The 19,807-nt window shown below is 38.8% G+C and overlaps 1 protein-coding gene across 2 annotated transcripts in view; it reads left to right on the top strand.

Annotated features, from left to right (window-relative positions):
• Nucleotides 1-19,807, top strand: part of ccdc85cb (coiled-coil domain containing 85C, b) — a 96,469-nt gene that overhangs the window by 69,025 nt on the left and 7,637 nt on the right. The window contains exons 3-4 of one of the 2 annotated variants that reach the window (XM_072444856.1): nucleotides 2,089-2,130; nucleotides 8,821-8,922. In XM_072444856.1, the coding sequence (XP_072300957.1) occupies nucleotides 2,089-2,130; nucleotides 8,821-8,922 (144 nt within the window). The remainder of the gene's footprint in view (nucleotides 1-2,088; nucleotides 2,131-8,820; nucleotides 8,923-19,807) is intronic. The other variant, XM_072444864.1, reaches the window with a different exon arrangement.

Below are 19,807 nucleotides of genomic sequence, written 5' to 3'. Positions count from 1 at the left end.
CGAGAAACTCTATCCCAACTTATTTTAGCCTTGAACGGTCAAGCTTCCAAGCCAGAGCGTCCAGTATCACTGCCCAGTGTGACTCTTATAAACCTTCACCCGCTGCTGCCCTTCGCTGAACCTCTTGTTTTGTGTTTGAGCTGCTCGAGATGAAACGCCAGCCCTCCGCGCGTTTCCCCCTGTCGTTAGCCGAGTTTGTGTTTATCGATGTTTAATTCATGGGGAGTCTGTTAGCGGCACAACAGCGCAGACGAGGAAGGGCCCCGGGCGAAGTGTGGGAGTCAAAGTACAGATGAGAAACACGCAGTGAGCGACAGTGACAGAGCGACGGAGATGACCTGCAGATGACTTCACAAGTTCAGGGGGCAATTTATGGGAGGCATTTTTGTTTGGGTCAGGTTTTATCGAGTCAGTTAACACCGGTTCTCATGTAAAATGTATGAATGCAGAAGTTCTGTGCCATTGTGGTCATTTTGTAATTCCATTGTTTTACATTTTAGTAGCGTGAGGAGTAGTAGATTTCCCTGTTTATTTTATATTTTAATTTGATATATTTTTTCTATATATTTTTTGTTTTCTGTCCACAAATGTTGTAATACTGAAAATAAATGTGTATTAAATGTTGAAGAAAAGAGATATTTTTAAAAATTTAGAGGACAAAATTGAACTAAAGTTTCATATTTTCATAATTTAGTTAAAGATCTTTATTGGTCCAGCACAAGATCATGTCCATTTTTGAAAAAGAATATAGTTTTTGATTTGCTACGATACATGGCTCATGATACAACAATATCACAATTGTGCAATACATGAAATACCCGATACACTGCACATGATATTCCAGATAAGAACCAAATACATTTTAACTAGAATATTTCTTTGATGAGCCATTTCCTAATTTGAATTGCCCAAATTTTAATCATCAAAACATTGAATATGTCTTGCATAAACAGGTTAACACAATTGTAGTGCTGTCATGAAATAATTTTGGAAACTAGACAGAAATACACACATATTGATACATTATAGAAAAAGTTTCAGTTGTAGACGTTTTGACTCTCATCCAAGAGTCATTGTCAATTAGCGAATTTAGGCCTGGAACTCGGATATTGACAATGACTCTTATTGACAAAATTCGCTTATTGACAATGACTCTTGGATGAGAGTCGAAACGTTTAGGTTTTTTTTTTTCCTAAACTGAGTCCAGATGACTACAACTGAACCTTTTTCTACAATGGAACACTCCTGGACGAATGAGGGATTACACCGACATATATTGATACAGCATCAATAGTCCTGCCATTATGTTGCAACAGAAAAATACAGTGATAGACATAAATATTGAAAATACTGCATATCCCGATAACCTTAAAGCAGGAAAACCTCAATAAACTATTTTCTAAATGTACAATATAATTTAGAAACATGAGCTGCAGTAAATAAACAGCAGAATGAAACACTTGGTAGTACGTTTATATCTAGAATGATTTGTCTTTAAAATTAAACCTCTGGTTTTTAGTTTCTGATTATTGGCTTTATGAGAGAATATATATATATATATATATATATATATATATATATATATATATATATATATATATATATATATATATATATATATATATATATATATATATATATATATATATATATATATATAATCGTCATAAGACCTTGCATATCACTTATTTGTTACATCTGTCCATTGTTGTTAAATTGCAATGGCTCTAAACACGACTAACACTGCCAGTGATGCATTTTCCCCCCAAACACAATCCAAAGACTTGAGTCATTGTCACACATTAAATGCCAGGCAGGTGCATTTCAATTCCAATTCTTCTCTATCTAGTCCCTCTCCAGCGGTTCCACGTGTAGGTGGCGAGTGTGGGCCGCGATTCCTGACGGACAACCTCCTATAATTAGCTTCTTGGCACTTCAGTTGCCTCTGCGCCTTCGCGACATAATGGCATTTATCTCTCCATTACAGCCTGTTATTACACTTCACATTTACAGTCGAGGTTCATGTCTGCACAGGTCTAAAAATGTACTCTAAGTCTTATTGTACTGTGTTTTTCTGTCTCCATATAGGCCCATAGCCGATATAGCTTATCACAGATCCCCAGCAGAAAGGTAACAGTGGTTTTAATGGCTCCTCCTCTGATCTGCTGTCGGTGATGGGACGCTAACTTTTCTAACGCTGCTTTTGGCTCGAGAGTGGACGCAAAACGGCAACACATGGACAATGCAACGCAACCACGACATGGAATCATACTGTTGTTAATTAGTTACTTTTTCAATCTGTTAAATCGGTTAATCGACGAATCGTGACCAGTCGATTATATAAGAATAACCCCTGAGACCTCATATTTTGATCGTCATAATCGTTATTTTGCTCTAAAACACATACTAAATGACCTTTTTATAACCAAGAACGTGGTATTATTCAATCCAAATGTCGAAAAAGAATTAACAGATTTTCATTGATAATATATTTCTTTGTAAACATTCTTAATCTAGAAACTTTCAGTCGCCATATTTCAGCCTTTATGTGGTTGATAATGTATTTAGAAGGTGTGAATGAACAATAGAAATAATCATTTGAATAGTCGACTTCTTGAAGAAATAATGGCTGACTAATGGCAATAATAATCGTTAGTGTCAGTGGCTTGTAAAGCTTGACACTTTTACAATACCACTGATTATAGGCTGCTATAGACATCTGCACATCATTTTAAGCAAAGGGAAATTGTGACGAATAAACAAATTATCTTATTCAACTTAGTATTGTTAAATGACACAATGTTTTGACAAATGCTATTTTTATTAGTTCCAGTGATTCAAACCTTAAAGTCTGTTTTGTTTTCATGGCGTCACTGATTTATGCAAAATAGTTGGACAATTTACAGTTCCATTGCTCCAAAAAGATCTAGATTAAACTATTACCAGCCCCTATTTTCTAGTGATAATAGTACTGTACATGATCAAACTGCCTGAGGTATTGATTTTTAATATCAATTAAAATGTCTCCCAAAAATGTTAAACTTTATAAATAAGTTGACCTGCACATATATTTCATGTTAGATCAGTTCAAGCATTTTAATCATTGGTGTGGGTATTGGATCAAAATCACAATACTTTGCATAGTATTACTTGGTATCAGATCAAAACTAAAATCTGTAGTATCACCATCACTACATATTTCCCTTCTTCAAAAAGTGTCTGATGCATTCTGAATGTGATTAAACCCTCGGTGCAGTGAACATGAAGGACAGACCGTAAACAGATTGGTTGCATGTCCATGTGGCGCCGGCGCTCCTCTCTCTCTCTCTCTCTCTCTCTTAGCATGTCTCTCTAATGAATGAAACCAGGCTGTTTTCCTGAATGTGGCTGAACTTTTCCTGGTGTGTGGGACATTATTTCCTGAGGTGAGCGTGCCACAGGTTGTCCCAGGTGGTCGCTGCTTGGCGGAGCATAAGCTGACACGCTGATGTCTTGTCAGGCTTGTCTCTGGGCTGAATAATTGAGGAAGCACAGGCGACACTGGTCGATGTGAATCCATTATGCATGAACGCCAATCAGTGTCTGAAAGTGCCGGAACATGCGTCTTCTGCTGTAAATGTGACCCAACGCTGGGTCAAACGCTCTGTTCAACTCTTTTATTATGGACAATGTGCACAACTCCTTTCAAAGTTTTTATCTTCCTAAAGATGATTAAAGGTGCCTGATATACACACACAACGTATTTAAAATATGTTAAGTTGGAATCTTCACTATGATGGTAAGAAGTGAGAATGTTTTTTCTTGAGTTGTTTTTACAATATTGTGTGACTCTTTGCTCCGTATTGACGGCATTTGCCTGATCTCACTTTTATCCTTTTAATATTAATGGTTTATATACATCACCTTAATTTAACTTACAAAATATATTTTCATGATATATCTTACTAAAGGTGCACTATGTTTTCTAGTGAGGGTCTACTCTGCCGCCCCATTGGATCCATTGCTTTGGCTAAAATGTTCCACAGTATCTATCTCCATGGAGATGAATAAGTAGCTCCACTAGGTCAAGTTACAGATCAGATCTGTGGAGAGGTGACAAAGCTAACAGAACAGAAGCTATTTGAGCAACAAAAGCACCTGTTCTTTTAAATAAATGCAAGCTGGATGTGTTTGTCATCTCCATGGAAACAAGCAGGTGGTGGATCATCCACCAGAAAGGTTACACTGTTCTCCTTTAATAAGAATGTACATAATATTAGACATTACATGAAGTGTAAATCTTTACATTACATTGACCTGTCTTTTATTTAAAGTCTTTGTCTTTGTCAAAGCCAGAATAAAAGGCTGAAGTGAATGTGGAGCTACAAACCCTTGAAAAGGTGACCTCAGGCTGCGGCCTTGTCCTGATAATTACACTTGCCCACACTTGAAGAGGACACCAGAGGCTTGTGTCCTACATCTTCAGCTCGGGCCTCACTTTCAGCTTCTGCTTCTGTTGGCTTCCAAAAATATATAGGTCTATTATTTTTACACAGGGTCAAGCTCCCCCTATAACCTTTTATTTCAAGGAAAACAGTTTTTATTAGTTCTTATTAGAGGTGGTAAGGACTTTGAATGTGTTTTAATACATTATTATTGAACAAAACAAACCTATTTAAGCTGACGTGAGCTTAAACACAGTACAGTATTATTTCTCCCTGTTGCTTGTTCTGGAGAGTTTTGGCCCTTTCGCTGGTGGGTTGTGCTGGATTATCTGCCTCACTTGGACGTATTGCCTAACTTCCTGTGTTATGAAACTGTCCCAGTGAAACTCGCTGAGCCTCAAAGAAACAATGGCCCTTATCACAGGAATGTCGACCCCTCAAACCAGCTCCGCTCCAGGTTTGAGTGTAAAAGTATTGAGGCCAAGGAGGAGGAGTACATACACTAGTACTTCTGCACAGGTATTAGTGTTATTGTTGTATTAATTTGTCTCGTATCTGGCTGTACAAAAGCAAAGAAAACACAAACTCACAAGTAGAAATATTTGGCAAGGCTGTCAAAGTTCTTCTGCAACCATTTTTTATTCACAATTTTATTTTTCCTTGGGTCAAATCCAAGTTAGTCAAAGGTCATGAGTTGAACTAAATGGTAACCTTATTCTAGTTAAAGAACATTTAATAATTACTGCAGAAATATCTGTCCAACATGTTTGAAAAATCCAAATGTCACTGAAATCAGGTGGAGACGTTCCTTTGGCCAAAACACACATGTGGTTTCTAGTTCCTTGTCGTTTTTTGCCCTTTCTTCCACTTACAACTCAGTCAAAGGGGATATTCTATTTTCTTATGGCTCAGTTTGTTAGACCAGGTGTGTTTTGTTACCACCTGTTGCTTAGGTATCCATAGGTTTCAGAGTGATTACAAAATTGCACCGTTACCATCGCAACTTGTGAGCAAAATGTGCTCAAATGGCGCCTATTGTCCTGGGTTTAAACATCCTGTTATACACAACATTTTGAGGAGGTTTTCCCATTCAAAAGGTAAAACATTTGGCACATTTTTCATAACAGCATTTACCATTTCCTGTGAGGAGTCGCCTATCCACAGATCTGACCTGTGGAAAAAGTGCATCTTTAAACCGGAATAACCCACAAATGATGTTTTACCTGTTTTCTCATAGGCTCGATTTAACTCGATGTATAAGTCGTATTCCAAGTCCCTTAATTGTCTTTGTTTACCGCTTGAACTTGAACCCGCGCTGATAGACTTCACCCACGCGTTCGAGCAGAAGTGACCAAAACGCTTCCTTTTCATTCGACAACGTCACGTTTGATCTCGCCGGGCACGTACAACGCACCGCGAAACATTTACCCGTCGGAAAAAAGTCAAACTCGATCAGAAGTCAATCACTGCGGCGCGATGGTGTCCTGACTAGAATCGCATTATGGGAACGGCGCGCCCTCCTCCCCGTCAAGGTCCCGTCACCCCTGCGCCTCCATAACTCAAACGGGAAATGAGGCGCGCTGCCACGACGCAGCCGCTCCAAACTGTCAGAGGAGGGACGTGTGGATGGATGGGTAAACGGGAGAGGGCAGGGTTTACGCAGGACGACGGGGGAGCGAGCGAGCAAGTCCCGGGACGCCAGGGAAACGGATGGCTTCACGGGACAATTTGGAGGTCAGTTTTGAGGAATGGGGAACCTGCGGGAGAGGGAGGAGTTGTTTACAATGTTAGTTTAGTGAGATTTAGTGGTAGAATTTGCTGGTTTATGGGTCGTATCTAAATGACGGGGCTTGTCCTTGAAACAAAAACTGGCACAAAAAGGAAAGAACATTTTCAGCTGCAGAAAATTGTGCAATTCTTCAACAACCCCAAAGTCGTGTTTGTTGTCTCTTGAAAGGACTTTTGGTCATAAGAGTAATATGGCAAGTTCGTGGAGCCAAACAAATGATCATTTGTGGATTTTCTGTTTGAATATTTCTGTCATATCTCTAAAGTTATTGTCACATTCAGTCTAGAACATGAATACATTTAATAATAATCATACACTTATGTCTATTAGTGAATGGACTAGTTTTGGAAAATCGGATACTAATCAATACTTAGACTGATATTGAAACGAAATGCTCATTTGAACGATACTAAAACAATCACACAAACAGGACCAAAATGTGACCTTTTCTTAAGATTTATAAATATATTTTCAGAACTAGTTTAAACCACATGGAAACGTAAAGACGGTACTGTTATGTTTTGTTGTCTATTTTATCATTTCAAATTTCTACACTTTCTTGCTTTCACGCCAATGTGCAAAATCAAATCATGTTGGAGACGCGGCATCGTGATTTATCAATGTGAAATATAAACATTCTGTGCGTTTATGAAAGAAAAACGACAAATGCCAAACCGGTGGATGTAGCATTTATGTAAACTCGCACATTTCAAACAGAATACATCTTTATTGCCCATGAATTCTCCACCTGTTTTCCCCAAGACGATGCACAACAAAACACCCACACGCGCTCCCCCTTTTGCCCACATCTCATCGGGATATTTATAGCGATGTCCCGCGGGCGTCACGTGTGCTGGGGAATCGGGGTGCGTGACAGCAGAAATGTCAAACAAACTGGCGCGTTGCCCCCAGGAAGCCTTTCAGGTAATGACGAGCGCCGTCCTCCCGTGTAACGACCTCCCGTGATGGCGTGGCGTCGTGCGGGGGGTCGCCAAGTGCCATTTCGCGGAGGAGCGGAGGATAAATAAATATGAGATTTGTAAATGAAGGGCCCGAGGGAGCGGCAGCGGAGCGGTGACGTGGTAATGAGTGTGCCAGAGCCGGAGCGGCACAGCCAGAACCATAATGGGCGTAATGTGGACATAAACAAACATGACCCGGGTCACTTTCTGCACAAAGAGACAGAATTGCATGTGCATAATTTGGAACGATGGATGTACGATCTGCGGGGAAAAGGGAGTGCTTTGTCATGGAGGCAAAAATGAAGCGGTAAACGGTGATCACGGCAACTATCTGTCTACTGTTTCCACCTCGCAGTTCAAACTAGGGCTGAGCAGTTAATGAAACGGGAGTCAGGATTGAGATTCAGTCATTTCTAGTCAATGATCAGCTCGGATCATTTTAATCGAGAGGTTTATGGACGATTCTGTGTCAGTAACGACAGGTCAGAGGTCAGACTTTGGAGGAATGCATTTGATCCTTTTCTGTGTTAAATGGCAGCAAATAGAAGTCTGTATCTTTTATGAACAGGAAATTAATATAGAAAGTAAGGCTGGGCAATATGGCAAAAATATGATGTTGTTGTTGTTTTTTTTAAATAGATTTTGAGTTTTTGTTTTGTTTTTACATTTCTATTCAAAAGTGAAAATGGCTTTCAGTTTTGATTTCATGTACATAAATGAGACTAATCTGTACCATTTTTAACACAAAAACATTGTCAAATTTCTTCTTCCAAAGTCTGAAATGCTCTGTCTAAACCACATAGTTTTACTGACAGACTTCTCCATTAAAAAGAGCCAAGCGTTTCTCTGACGATTTGAACAACTTGAACGGGTTTCAATCTCGATTCAAATTGGATTATTTGACCAGACCAAATAAACACAAGTTTTAACAAGTTTTAACATTGTGATCAATCAATAAAGGAAAAAACAAGTGTTATATCGCCCCAGCTCTACTTCAAACCCATGACAGGCAATGCTCACTGTCATTGTGTCATCGGGCAAGACACTTTCACCACCTGCATATGTATGAATGTGAATCAAATTGAATGTTTTTTTCTCACAATAATTGTAGCACTAAAATATGATCTAGTTATGTCTCCAAATAAATAATATCCCCAAATCGAGCCCATATTAACTGTACACAAACTGTACAGAGATTGTACACAAACCTAGTCCGAGACACTTACTGTGCATATTAGTGTTGTAGACATATATTTGCACAGTTGTTGTCTAGTTTTAATAGTTATATTTAGTTACATTTATCTTTATCTTTATTGTTGACTGTGCGTTGCAACACTGGTATTTTCCTAATGTGGGACACAATGTTCTCTTGTCTGTTCACAAAGAAAATCTACAAAACACTTTCTTTCACAGTTTTGCAGCTAATCCTCTGCCAAGTTGCTTTTATTTTTTTAAATGCCTGTTGTTTTTACTAAAAATAACAACAAAATCAAATGTTTCCTCCATTTAATTTGTGCTTTTATGCTTTAAAATCTGATTGTTTGATGAATTAAATATACTGGTCAAAGCAGACATACAGTACCTGAAATAAATCTCATCTAATACATGAATAATAATGTTTCCTGGTGTTTGTGTGTCTCTTTAGTGTAACCCGGGCGACCTGCGAGTCCTGAGGAAAGGCATGGGTTTGTACCACTCTGAGTCTCAGCTGTCGTCACTGCCCCAGAGACAAGAGGCTCTGCACATGGTCAGTGCACACAACCACACACTCTTCACTGAATGCACACTACATTTAATAAACATGTTTTGTACTATTCTCAAAACTGTGTAAATATCAAGTCTTTTTTATTTTATTTGTAAATTATACATTTTTTGCATGCCCTTTTCCATATATTTTGCTACTATTGTGTTTAGTGTAGTGATTTTGATAAATAGGTCTTTGGTCAACTGGCAATTTGAATACATTTTCAGGTTGCTCAGAGCTGGTGTTTGAACTCTTTTATGCAGAATGTTGTTGTGAACGTGTTTCAATGACCCTCAAACCACATGAAACGTTCGTTCTACTTTTCAGTCCTGTTCAAAAATGTAATTGAGTAGAAAGTACTGATACAACACACACGTGCGTTTGTTTATTAGCGCAACGGAGCGCATCGCATCTCTCGTCTCCCGTAGATTTCTGTCCACTTCTGCGTCAGCTCGAACTGTCTTTCTCCGTCTTCATTTTGCCCCGTACACTGAGGGAACTATATTATGATAGATCCATGCGCTTAGGCACGCGGAAACGTGGGGACGAGCCTGACGCGGCTGCAGGTGAGCGGTAGGTGCTTTTTATGATTGATACGTGGCAGGACAAATGATTTATCCACGCCACGAGGAAATATGATAAAGAATTTGCTGAAAAAAATCGTCCATTCCACCTTTTAAGTACAAATGGCTGAAAAAAAGTAATGCACTTTTACTTTTGTACTTTGTTACTTTCCACCACTGATTTAAGGTATATACAAATATGATTGTTGTCCCCGGGTCATGTACAAAATGCGCAGGCTAATGTTTTCCTTCCTCGAATCTTTTTATGTTCAGTATAATTGTAATGACAAAATAATAATCGCGGCAACATTTCACCCTGGAGAGACAAAGAGACCACGAGAATGGACTGTTTAGCAAGCTTTATTCGCGAGTTATTTGGCGCTCAGACCACGGCGGAAGACGTTGCAATCATGGGCACTCCACGATCTATTTGTATTAGATGTCTCCCCCCGGAGCCTGGAGACTGGTGGTGGTAGATGTGGAGAGAAGGTAGAGGATGAGGGGAATGCAGAGGAGGAGCTGGGGAGGTGGTGGGTCACAGTACGGTTTGAGCCATCTGCCTGAGGGCTTAAATGCGACCGCCCGGTGCTGATTGGAGCGGGGAGGAGCGACTGAGAGCGTTGATTGGGGATGAGGAGCAGGTGCGAGGGCCATGGTACAGACGCCCCCTGACCTTTCACCCTCCTTCTTTGGCCGGGAAAAACTGCATAACCTCTTTGGGATAAGCGCAGAAACCTGGGAGAGTCCATGATGAAGTGAGGGATCTGACTCTCACAGAGGGACAGGCGGGCGCCCGCTTGAGTGCGATGATGGCGCTGGGGAGAGGGGTCCTTCCATGGTGGCCTTGACGTAGATGGGTGGAGTTAGGTCTTCCAGGCTGAATTTACGCAGGCTTCATTTACGGTAGTATTTTCAGTTCAATTTAATTTATTTTTGTAATGCCCAAAATCACAGGGCGACAGTGAAAACGTCAGGGGGGACCCAGTTTTGTCTAAAGGAATCTGAGTCCTTAGACAAATGTCCCAAGCTCCCCTGTCCTGAGACCCTCCTTCTGACCAGGAAAAACTACTAAACCTCCGTGGGAAAAAGTAGAAACCTGGAGGAGTTTCACAGTGAAGGAGAGATCTGACTCTCACAGACGGACAGGCGGACGTGAGATAGACAGTGGAGCTGGAGCCACTCAGGAGGAGAACCAGTTCTTCAGGAGGAGAACCAGTTCTTCAGGAGGAGAATGTTGTGGTCGATGGTGTCAAAAGCTGCGTTGAGGTCCAACAGAACCAGGATTGAGACCAGTCCATTGTCAGCAGCTAACAACAAATCATTTGTGACTTTAACTACTGTGGTGGGCTCTGAACCCTTACTGGAAAAATACATTTAATACATCCTTCAAATAGGTTATTGTCCTGTTGATGGCAACAAAACTGTCTCTAAAATCCTTGAAAGAACCGTAGTTACACAAAGGGAAGATTTGAAATAGGTCTGTAGTTTACCAACAGGTCAGGATCTAGGTTAGGCTTTTTCATAAGTGGTTTAATGACTGCATGTTTGAAGGACTGTGGAACATAGCCTTTTTTCTAGTGAAGTATTTATCATATTAAGAATATAATCTATAATTAGGGGGAGAATGTCTTTGAGGAGTCAGCTTGGAATGGGGTCTAGCACACAAGTTGAGGTTTTAGAGGACATAATGGCTGAAGTTATCTGTACTTGATAACAACAGTGAACCTTTCTACATTTACTGATGGATTTATATGGGACACTAGTTTTACAGCTTGGGCTTGTTCAGTGATGATAGTGGGAGTAATTTCATCTAATTGTTTGATTGTTTTTTATTTTATTGTGAAAAAAGGTAGTAGAGGGCTCTACTGCGCTGTCAGAGTTTGTTACCATGGCTACAGTGCTGAAAAGAAATCATGTGTTATTTTTGTTGACTTCTATTAGATTGGAATAGTATCTGGGCCTTACGCAGAGTCTGCTTATAGGCATTTCCACACTTTCTAATTTTCTAACTCTTTATGTCACAATATAACGATTATTCACGATTATTATGACTGTGACCAAACAAGTGAAATCTTTAATTTTCTTTAATTCCTGGTCTAACAAGTTACTATTCTTCAAGTTTGTGATCAGCTTTACAACATTTAACTTTCTGAAAGATAAAATAATGTTAAATATGACAAAAACCGCCAGATAAAAAAAGTTCTTTGCATTCAGGTCAGTTTTTATTGGCTTTAGATTGAACAAAAAATACTTAATTTTGCTTCCAAAATGTGACCTGAATAATCACAATGATCAATTAAGATAATACATCTTTCCCTCCCTAGTTACAATAGTACAATAATTAGACTATGACTTTTAGAAGCAACAATTACTGGTTTAAATCTTTGTAATGCTCACAAATGTGTTTAAAGCTGTGTCAATAATTGCGGTTTATTGTACAAACCTTGTGTAAGCCGTGAGTAAAGTACGTCAAGCCATTTCTCACTTGGACGTGGATTTTATACCTTGCTGTCTGTCCCCAACTTTCTTTTTGCAGAGTGATGTTTTTGGTCATGTTGTTGTAATGGATCATTTCAGGTGCAATTCGGTATTGTGCTGTTTGGATCTTAGATAGAAGAGGTTCATTTCTGAGCTCTTTTATTGGAAACATTGTCATTGAAAACCTCTTTTTTAAACATAATTGTACAGACTGTTTGGTTGTAAACGTAAAACTCTTGACACAAAAGGCAACTGAAAGTAAATGCAAAGGACAATGCAACATTTTTTAGGGCTGAAACTATGATTATTTCTGGTGAACGTTGGGACTTCATAAAGACATTATCAACCAAATACAGGCAAAGAAATGTGGCGACTGAGGCTTGTAGAGAATATAAAGTGTATTGATTAAAAGCTAATATCTGAAATTTGTCATTTTGATGTAAATATTCCTCTGTCTTTGTCATAGAAAAGGTCTTCATCATTATCATAATACTAATTCACAATTTGCTGATGAACTGTTGCTACCATATTCATTTACATTTTCTGTTACTCTTTTTTATCCACATAGCTTTTCTAAAAGAACAAGAGTTTTCTGGATTTCTAACAAAACAAAATACACACTCTTCAGTTCTTCTCCTGCTCTGCTGAATCCTCTCTGAAACTCATAATCCCTCGAGTCCAGCGCTCTGACCTGCCACTGTCTGCGGAGCCTGTAATTGTTTTCTGACCGTCTGAGGAAGGTCAGGCCAGGGCTGCTCCTCCTCTCGATACGGGACTACGTTTTCAGCGCGTCCAAATCGATACAGCCTTTTAATCACCGCCGCACATTGACCGCACACTCGCGCTTCCACCACGAGCGGGGCGACGCTTCATTTGGTGGCGTCCTTGAACTTCGGATGGCCCCAGAGGGAGAGAGAGGGAGAGTTGTCCCTGAAGGAGGATGGAACCACACATTATGTCATCAGTGCATTTAATGACAGACTATAGGTGAAGGCTCAAGGTTGTGTTTATAGCTTTACAATCTCTGCTTCAAATTGTTTGTTTTACAGATTCCTCACGTCAGATGAAACTGAAGAGTCTTTTGACCGTGTCGCGTTCTATAAAGCGCTGCAGATCTGTTTATTTGGCTGGCTAAAGGTTACGCCATTAAACTTGAGGAACACAGTATGTTCTGGACTCTTTCTGGATTTGAAGGCACCGCGCGCTCTCATCCAGATCGTTAATCGATGAGCGTGATTATTTAGGTCACAATATAATCGTGAGAACCACTAAATTATAATTTTGACGATTTTTAGTTCAATCTACCGTCCAAAAAATAGACTTGAATGTAAATAAGGTTTTATATGTGGCTTTTATTGTCATATTTAACTTTATTTTGTCTCTCCGAATGTTCATTTTCATATAGTCGGTCACAAACTTTAGGAATAACAACATGTCAGACCACGGCAATGATGGAAAATTAAATATTTCACTGTTGTTTAGTCTCAGTCTCAATAATCGCAATGTTTTTCCTCACAATAATCATAAGACTATAATGTGATATTGTGACATCCCTATGCACGGCCGCTACAGGACATTTAAATAATCTGATAATAGCTCCAGAAATCAGATGAAGGTCAGATTTGTTTTGGGGTGTGCATGGAAAACCAACCACTGAGAAAAAAGGAGAATATTATAAAATGGCACTAATGGAAGTTACATGTGTCATCTTTGCATTTTACTAATTACATCCATCGTGATTGTATTAAACTTCATTAAACTAATTCATACTTCTGCAGATGTGAGTGATTCGTGATCGTCTCATCGCACACCGGGTCGTTTTTCTGTTTGTTTGTTTGTTTGTTTGTTCGTTCAGCTGCGTCACACATTCATGATTTATCGTTTGGCCTGTGTCGTTATGAGCCGGAGCTTTGTCGTCGTAGAAACAATCACTGTTAAATCATGGAGGGATTGATCTTTCGACCTTCTTGCCGAGACCGTTGTGCTGCTAACCACATACGTAATCCTCCTAAAGCATAAAAGCGTTCTATTATTCACTGCTGATGTCAAACCAGTCTACAACACCGATGATAATAATAATGTACATTCTAGATAGTTTTATTGAAAATACAACGTACAAAAGGGATTGTTTTGTCCTTCAGATTCCCGAGGCCTGAGCTTTAGTTTTGCCGATTTAAAACGATAATCTATATAATCTTACTGGAATGCATTTAAAGAATAGCATAGACTCTGACATGACTAAATACAAAACACTGTATTGTGTATATTTAATGTGTACTTAGTCTTTGTTCCTCCTCTGTTATCACTTTAACTGCACTGTAAGCCTTATCTCGACCAGTTAACGCATCGTTCATGTTTCTCCTTCATCTCACTGAGCTAAGTTTCCATGCACATACAATAAATCTGATTGTTATCTGATTTCTGGCCTTATCAGATTCTCGTGAACAGCTTTATCTGATTTCTGTCTGATTGTTCACACCTGAGCAGGTTTGGACAGGACCAGTTACACATAGAAACGAATGTGACAAAGACGGAAATGAAAGATGAAAATGTTAAAGATTGAAAAAAATAGCCGTAAAAAAATCAATTGGACCTCGTCAGTTACTCTAAGAATCCACAAATAACTGAAACATGGATAATATTGCTATTGTGGTTTGGGAGATTTGTTAAAATAGAATATCAAGTTTTTTATGTTGTAATAATGATGATAATAATAGAAATAGAAATAATAAACAATAATAACAGCAACAATAATAAAATAATTCTATTTATTTTAATGAATGAATAAATACCATTCAAAAAAAATGACAAAAACAATCAAATTAAAAACTATAAAAACAAAAAAAACAAAGACATTTACAGACACATTTTAGCACGTTCCTGATGCTGTGTGAAAACATTGTCTGAATATTTGTTATTGACATGATGCAAAAAAGACATTTATTTTTGTCAATATTGCCCACTGGATTCCTCAGATTCCTCTTGTTCATGTCGACACGCAGCAATAATCAGAGCTTATTATTGTGTTATCTGATTGCTGTCATCAGATTTCCTGTGAACATCTGCACTGAGCTACACTTTTAGCTCAGTTAATGTTGTGTCCGACCAAAACGCAGCCGTGAAGTTGAATCCCTGGAATAAAAGAAAACGACATATCAAATGTATTGAAAGGTCACGACGGTCTGTTTATCCTTCACCATCAAACGGGCGTTCTCATCAGCTTCTGCCATCTCTTTAAGCCTGGAGAGACTCCGGCGGCGTTTGCTTCCGTCTCGTCCTCTAAAGCAGGACTCTTTATGCGGTTCCTCCACTCCGCTCGTGCTCTCCAGTGGTAAACGCTGCCGGGAGCTCTTTAAGTACTAGACGATCGCTCTGAACACACTGGTCCAACGCGGCCTGGACTGGAGGGCTGTTTGCTCACTTCAGAGGACGCCGTTCACCCACACGAGGCGGCAACAACAGACATTTACACATGTTCTCTTGTAGTCCACGTGAACACCACTTGTTCTGTTTATCGCTGTCAACAAAAGAAACATGTGGTGGTGAAAGAGAGCTTTGTTAGGGTTTTATTTGTTGTATTTTGTAGCAGATATTTCAAAAGATTATGAATACTAGGTGACGCTATATCGTGGCTGAGGATGGTCGATATATCGGCTTCAGTATCGGCTGAATGGGCGATATATCGGCTTCAGTATCGGCTGATATCAAATGATTTTTGGCAATATTTGTATCAACCAATTTTTTTCATTTATTTTTTCGCCGACTTGAAAATTGGAATAGAAGAGGAATTAGGTTAAAATATGTTCGTATGTTTAAACAATCATGCAACAAATGATTTAATGTCCCAGGTAAATACATTCTGTTAATGGTTTTGTTATAATTTATTATTTATTATAAGTGAAAAGTGAATTTGTGAACGTCATCATAAAGTAGATTTGTTGGCCTTGCTGTGGATTTTAAAATCTAAATATTGGTATTTGCAAATATTAGTTATTGGCGACAGCAGCAAGTCGAATCTCGGTATCGGCTCAAATGGTTTGTACATGTTGCTCTATTGTCTAAAAAACAACATGTTACTTTATGATTGTATTTGTCATAAACACACAACTATTACTCTATTATCTGTACTGTTTGGATCAGACGTAATAAGTCACATTCATTTTCCATAAATTGCATTATGTGAAATTATTAAAATATAAATCACATGCACTGCTTTAGTCTCAGGACAAACACTCTTTTGTTGAATGTTGAATTTAAACAAAAATGGATTGTAGTTTTTATTAAATTACCATGTGAATTAAATTACCAGTTCTGACGTGGCTCAAGACCTTTACAACTTCCACTTTTTGTCATTTTTTTTGCGTCAAAACCTCCTCAAATTATGATGTACTTTCAATATTAGTTTCAATATGATCTGGATATTGATTTGTTTTGGACAACTCTATATGGTGGCACGTTATATAAGATAAAATATATTTAATTTTGTGTATTTTTAAAACACAAGTAACCAAATTGTTTTTCATTTTGCTTTCACTATTTCTCTTTATTTTGTTTTCCACAGCTTCTGTAGTTTCAGTCTTGACCCATGAAAGCTGAACGTCTCAAATGTGGATCTTTTGGTGTTTTTACTGACATCTAGTGGCAGAATAGCACATAATAATCTATTAGAGCCTCATTAACCAACTTCCACTGTGATTGTTGTGCCTCAAATAGACTATACCTGGATATTTCCTTGTATTCATATCCGTAAAAGTTCCAAATAAACTTGGTGCATCATAAAGTGTGATAAATTGGAATAAGCAAATCGACAGCAGCTATTTACGGTACATCATTTTCTGTGCAAACAACAAGTCTACTTTTAAATATATACAAACGTCTGAAATACATGTGATTCTTATATTACCTGTGCACTTCATGTAATGCAACTGGACTTTTATGTTTAATCTGCGTTTAAATCTTAGAATCTCACCATGAGATGAATTTGATCTCAAATTTCAAAACACATCACGACAATGACGGGCCTTTTTCGTCGTAGACTTATGACACTTGGTACAAACATACCTCATGTCAGGACAAGTCAAAAATTATATTATGACCCCGCCCTAAACCCCACAGGGTCATTGTGGGCAAAAAAAAAGCTATTCCAAATGTGGGCGTGGCAAGCTCGTCAACAAAAAAAAACAAAAAAATTGTTAAAACTTGCATATCTTTGGCTTGATGTCTTTATTTCCCAGTACGAATGTACATTTTGTGCAAAATGACGAGTTGAACGCAATGATATACAATTTATATAGCTTTATTTTCCATTGTCTCTACAGCGCCCCCTTGAACATTTGAATTAAGTCAGAAAATGTACTTTGACGTAGACAAATAAAGCTTGGCACAGACATTCTTCTTACCATTCTGATCAAAAAATCCAATGACTGCATACCTTTATCTGCAAGTATGTTACCATGGCAACCTGACAAACACTGCAATAGACTTGCATGGTTTGGAGGCATTTTGAAAGGGGTGAAAACATTTACTTTGTCATACCGTTTGAAATTTGGCACACATATTCTCTACATCACACCGAACATAAAAGCCAGTGGGAACATAACTCTATCTCGAATCGTGCGGTCGTGGGAATATAATGTATATGTATAATAAAGTAGTATAAAGTTTATGCTGTTTGTTCGGCATTTTGATTTAATAATGACTGACACTGTGTGTTTTAGAATATCGATATTGACTATGACAATTATGTTTTATAGTCACGATTAGTCTGAAAACCTTAAAAAGGAAATAAATTATTCTTATATAAAAATGTTCATGGCCAAAAACAATAACGTTAATAATTATGAACTCTTGACAAAACGGGTAGAATTACAATAGTAACAATAGTAACATATTTTTATTTAGTTTTGTGCCTGAAAAAGTATTGCTAAGAACTACAAGATCACAATTTGAACAGTCAAACAACATATTGAAAAGTATCTTAATAAGTGTAAAACCCGCTCGCTAAATCATAATCATCAAAAATACACTGTCACTTCATTTATTCTTATTTTGTAACGTGCCTGGGATAAATATCGCCGGAGAACCACCAGCAGGGTTTAGGTGGCACCCAGCAGGGTTTACGCAGCACCCAAAGGCGAGTGAAGCGCCGGCGTCCCGTTCCCGGGCATCGAACCCGTTCCAAAACAAAAGGTGTGGAGCTGTGTCTAATGCAGCCTCACCAGCACAGGTTTACACTCAATGGTGCTTTTGTGTCGCCCCCAAACAGAAGAGCCACTGTCTGGGTCTGACGGGGTGAGGGGGCGGGTGGGGGGAGGAGCAGGGTGAGGGGGCGGGTGGGGGGAGGAGCAGGGTCAGGGGGCGGGTGGAAGGGTGAATGGGCATGGCTTAAGTCAGCGCTCAGGTTTGGCGACAGGTGCGCTCGAGCTGAACGCACAAAAACGAGGCGGAGGAGAAAAGGTTACGAAAACTGTCCGGGGGTAAAATGGAGATGAAAAACTAAGGCGATGACCTTTAAGAAGAAGAATAAAAATGTGATCAGAGGTGGGTGATATTAACAAAAATGTATGAGGATCTTGATGAATATGACGATATTTAGACATTATTATGTAAATGTCATAGAAAACATGACTTTTAAATGTATTTGTTGAGGTTTTATTATATGTTAAATGACTGAAGAATAACATTTTCATTTTGAATTGGCTCTTTTTGCTTTTTATCATAAATGCTAAAATTTACAATATAAAAACATTTATAATAATCTGCCCACCTCTATGGCATTGTTATTCCTGTTTAAGTATTTAGGTCATAGTTGTGAGTATTTTCTGACCTCAAGACCAAACTAATGTTAATGCAGGTCTCCACACAACAAGTGAAATAAATAGTGACTCACTAGTTTCCTCATTGATTCTTAATTATACATTGTGTCGTCTGGCTGCTCAATATATGGCAAAAAGTTAAAGTGAAAACATTGAAAAAGTGTTTTTCTATTAATAATTTTCCATATTCAATCTAAATTGGCCTTTATTTAGACTTAAGACCATTTTATTCAAAAGAGTTTGACTAATACATTACACGTCACAATAAAATCCATATCACAGTGTGTAACAGTCCAGCAATAGCATGTCACAATCATTTACAATATTGTGCAGCCTTATTATGTTAGTGATGGTAACATTTTTATAAAAAACCTTCCACCTTTTGATTTAGACTTGGATTAATGTTACTATGAGGAATTACTTAAAAACAAACAATAGAACAAACATGGCAATAGTAATAAAATAAGTAAGACATTTTTCATATCTCTCTATCTCTCTATAGAGATAGAGATAGAGATCGATAGATCTCTCTATATCGAATGAATCTATAATGTATTTGTTCCATTCAGAACCAAGACAAACACTGTCGTTTTGAGCAATTTCAATCCGTTGAACTTGATAGAAAAGATCACGTCCTCAAACCTGGAGTTTGACCTTTACCACAGCTGTCAGACACACGAACATGTCTGCTCCTCTCTGCTCCTCTCTGCTCCTCTCTGCTCCTCTCTGCTCCTCTCTGCTCCTCTCTGCTCCTCTCTGCTCCCCTCTGCTCCCCTCTGCTCCCCTCTGCTCCCCTCTGTTCCCCTCTGCTCCCCTCTGCTCCCCTCTGTTCCCCTCTGCTCCCCTCTGCTCCTCTCTGCTCCCCTCTGCTCCCCTCTGCTCCCCTCTGCTCCCCTCTGCTCCCCTCTGCTCCCCTCTGCTCCCCTCTGTTCCCCTCTGCTCCCCTCTGCTCCTCTCTGCTCCTCTCTGCTCCCCTCTGCTCCTCTCTGCTCCCCTCTGCTCCCCTCTGCTCCCCTCTGCTCCTCTCTGCTC

This window comes from Eucyclogobius newberryi, unplaced genomic scaffold (genome assembly GCF_026437365.1).
Source record: "Eucyclogobius newberryi isolate DKJ021-1_F unplaced genomic scaffold, fEucNew1.0.hap1 SCAF_1, whole genome shotgun sequence".
Lineage (NCBI taxonomy): Eukaryota > Metazoa > Chordata > Actinopteri > Gobiiformes > Gobiidae > Eucyclogobius > Eucyclogobius newberryi.
The sequence above is the reverse complement of the archived record's forward strand: the minus strand, read 5'-3'. Positions and strand labels throughout refer to the sequence as shown.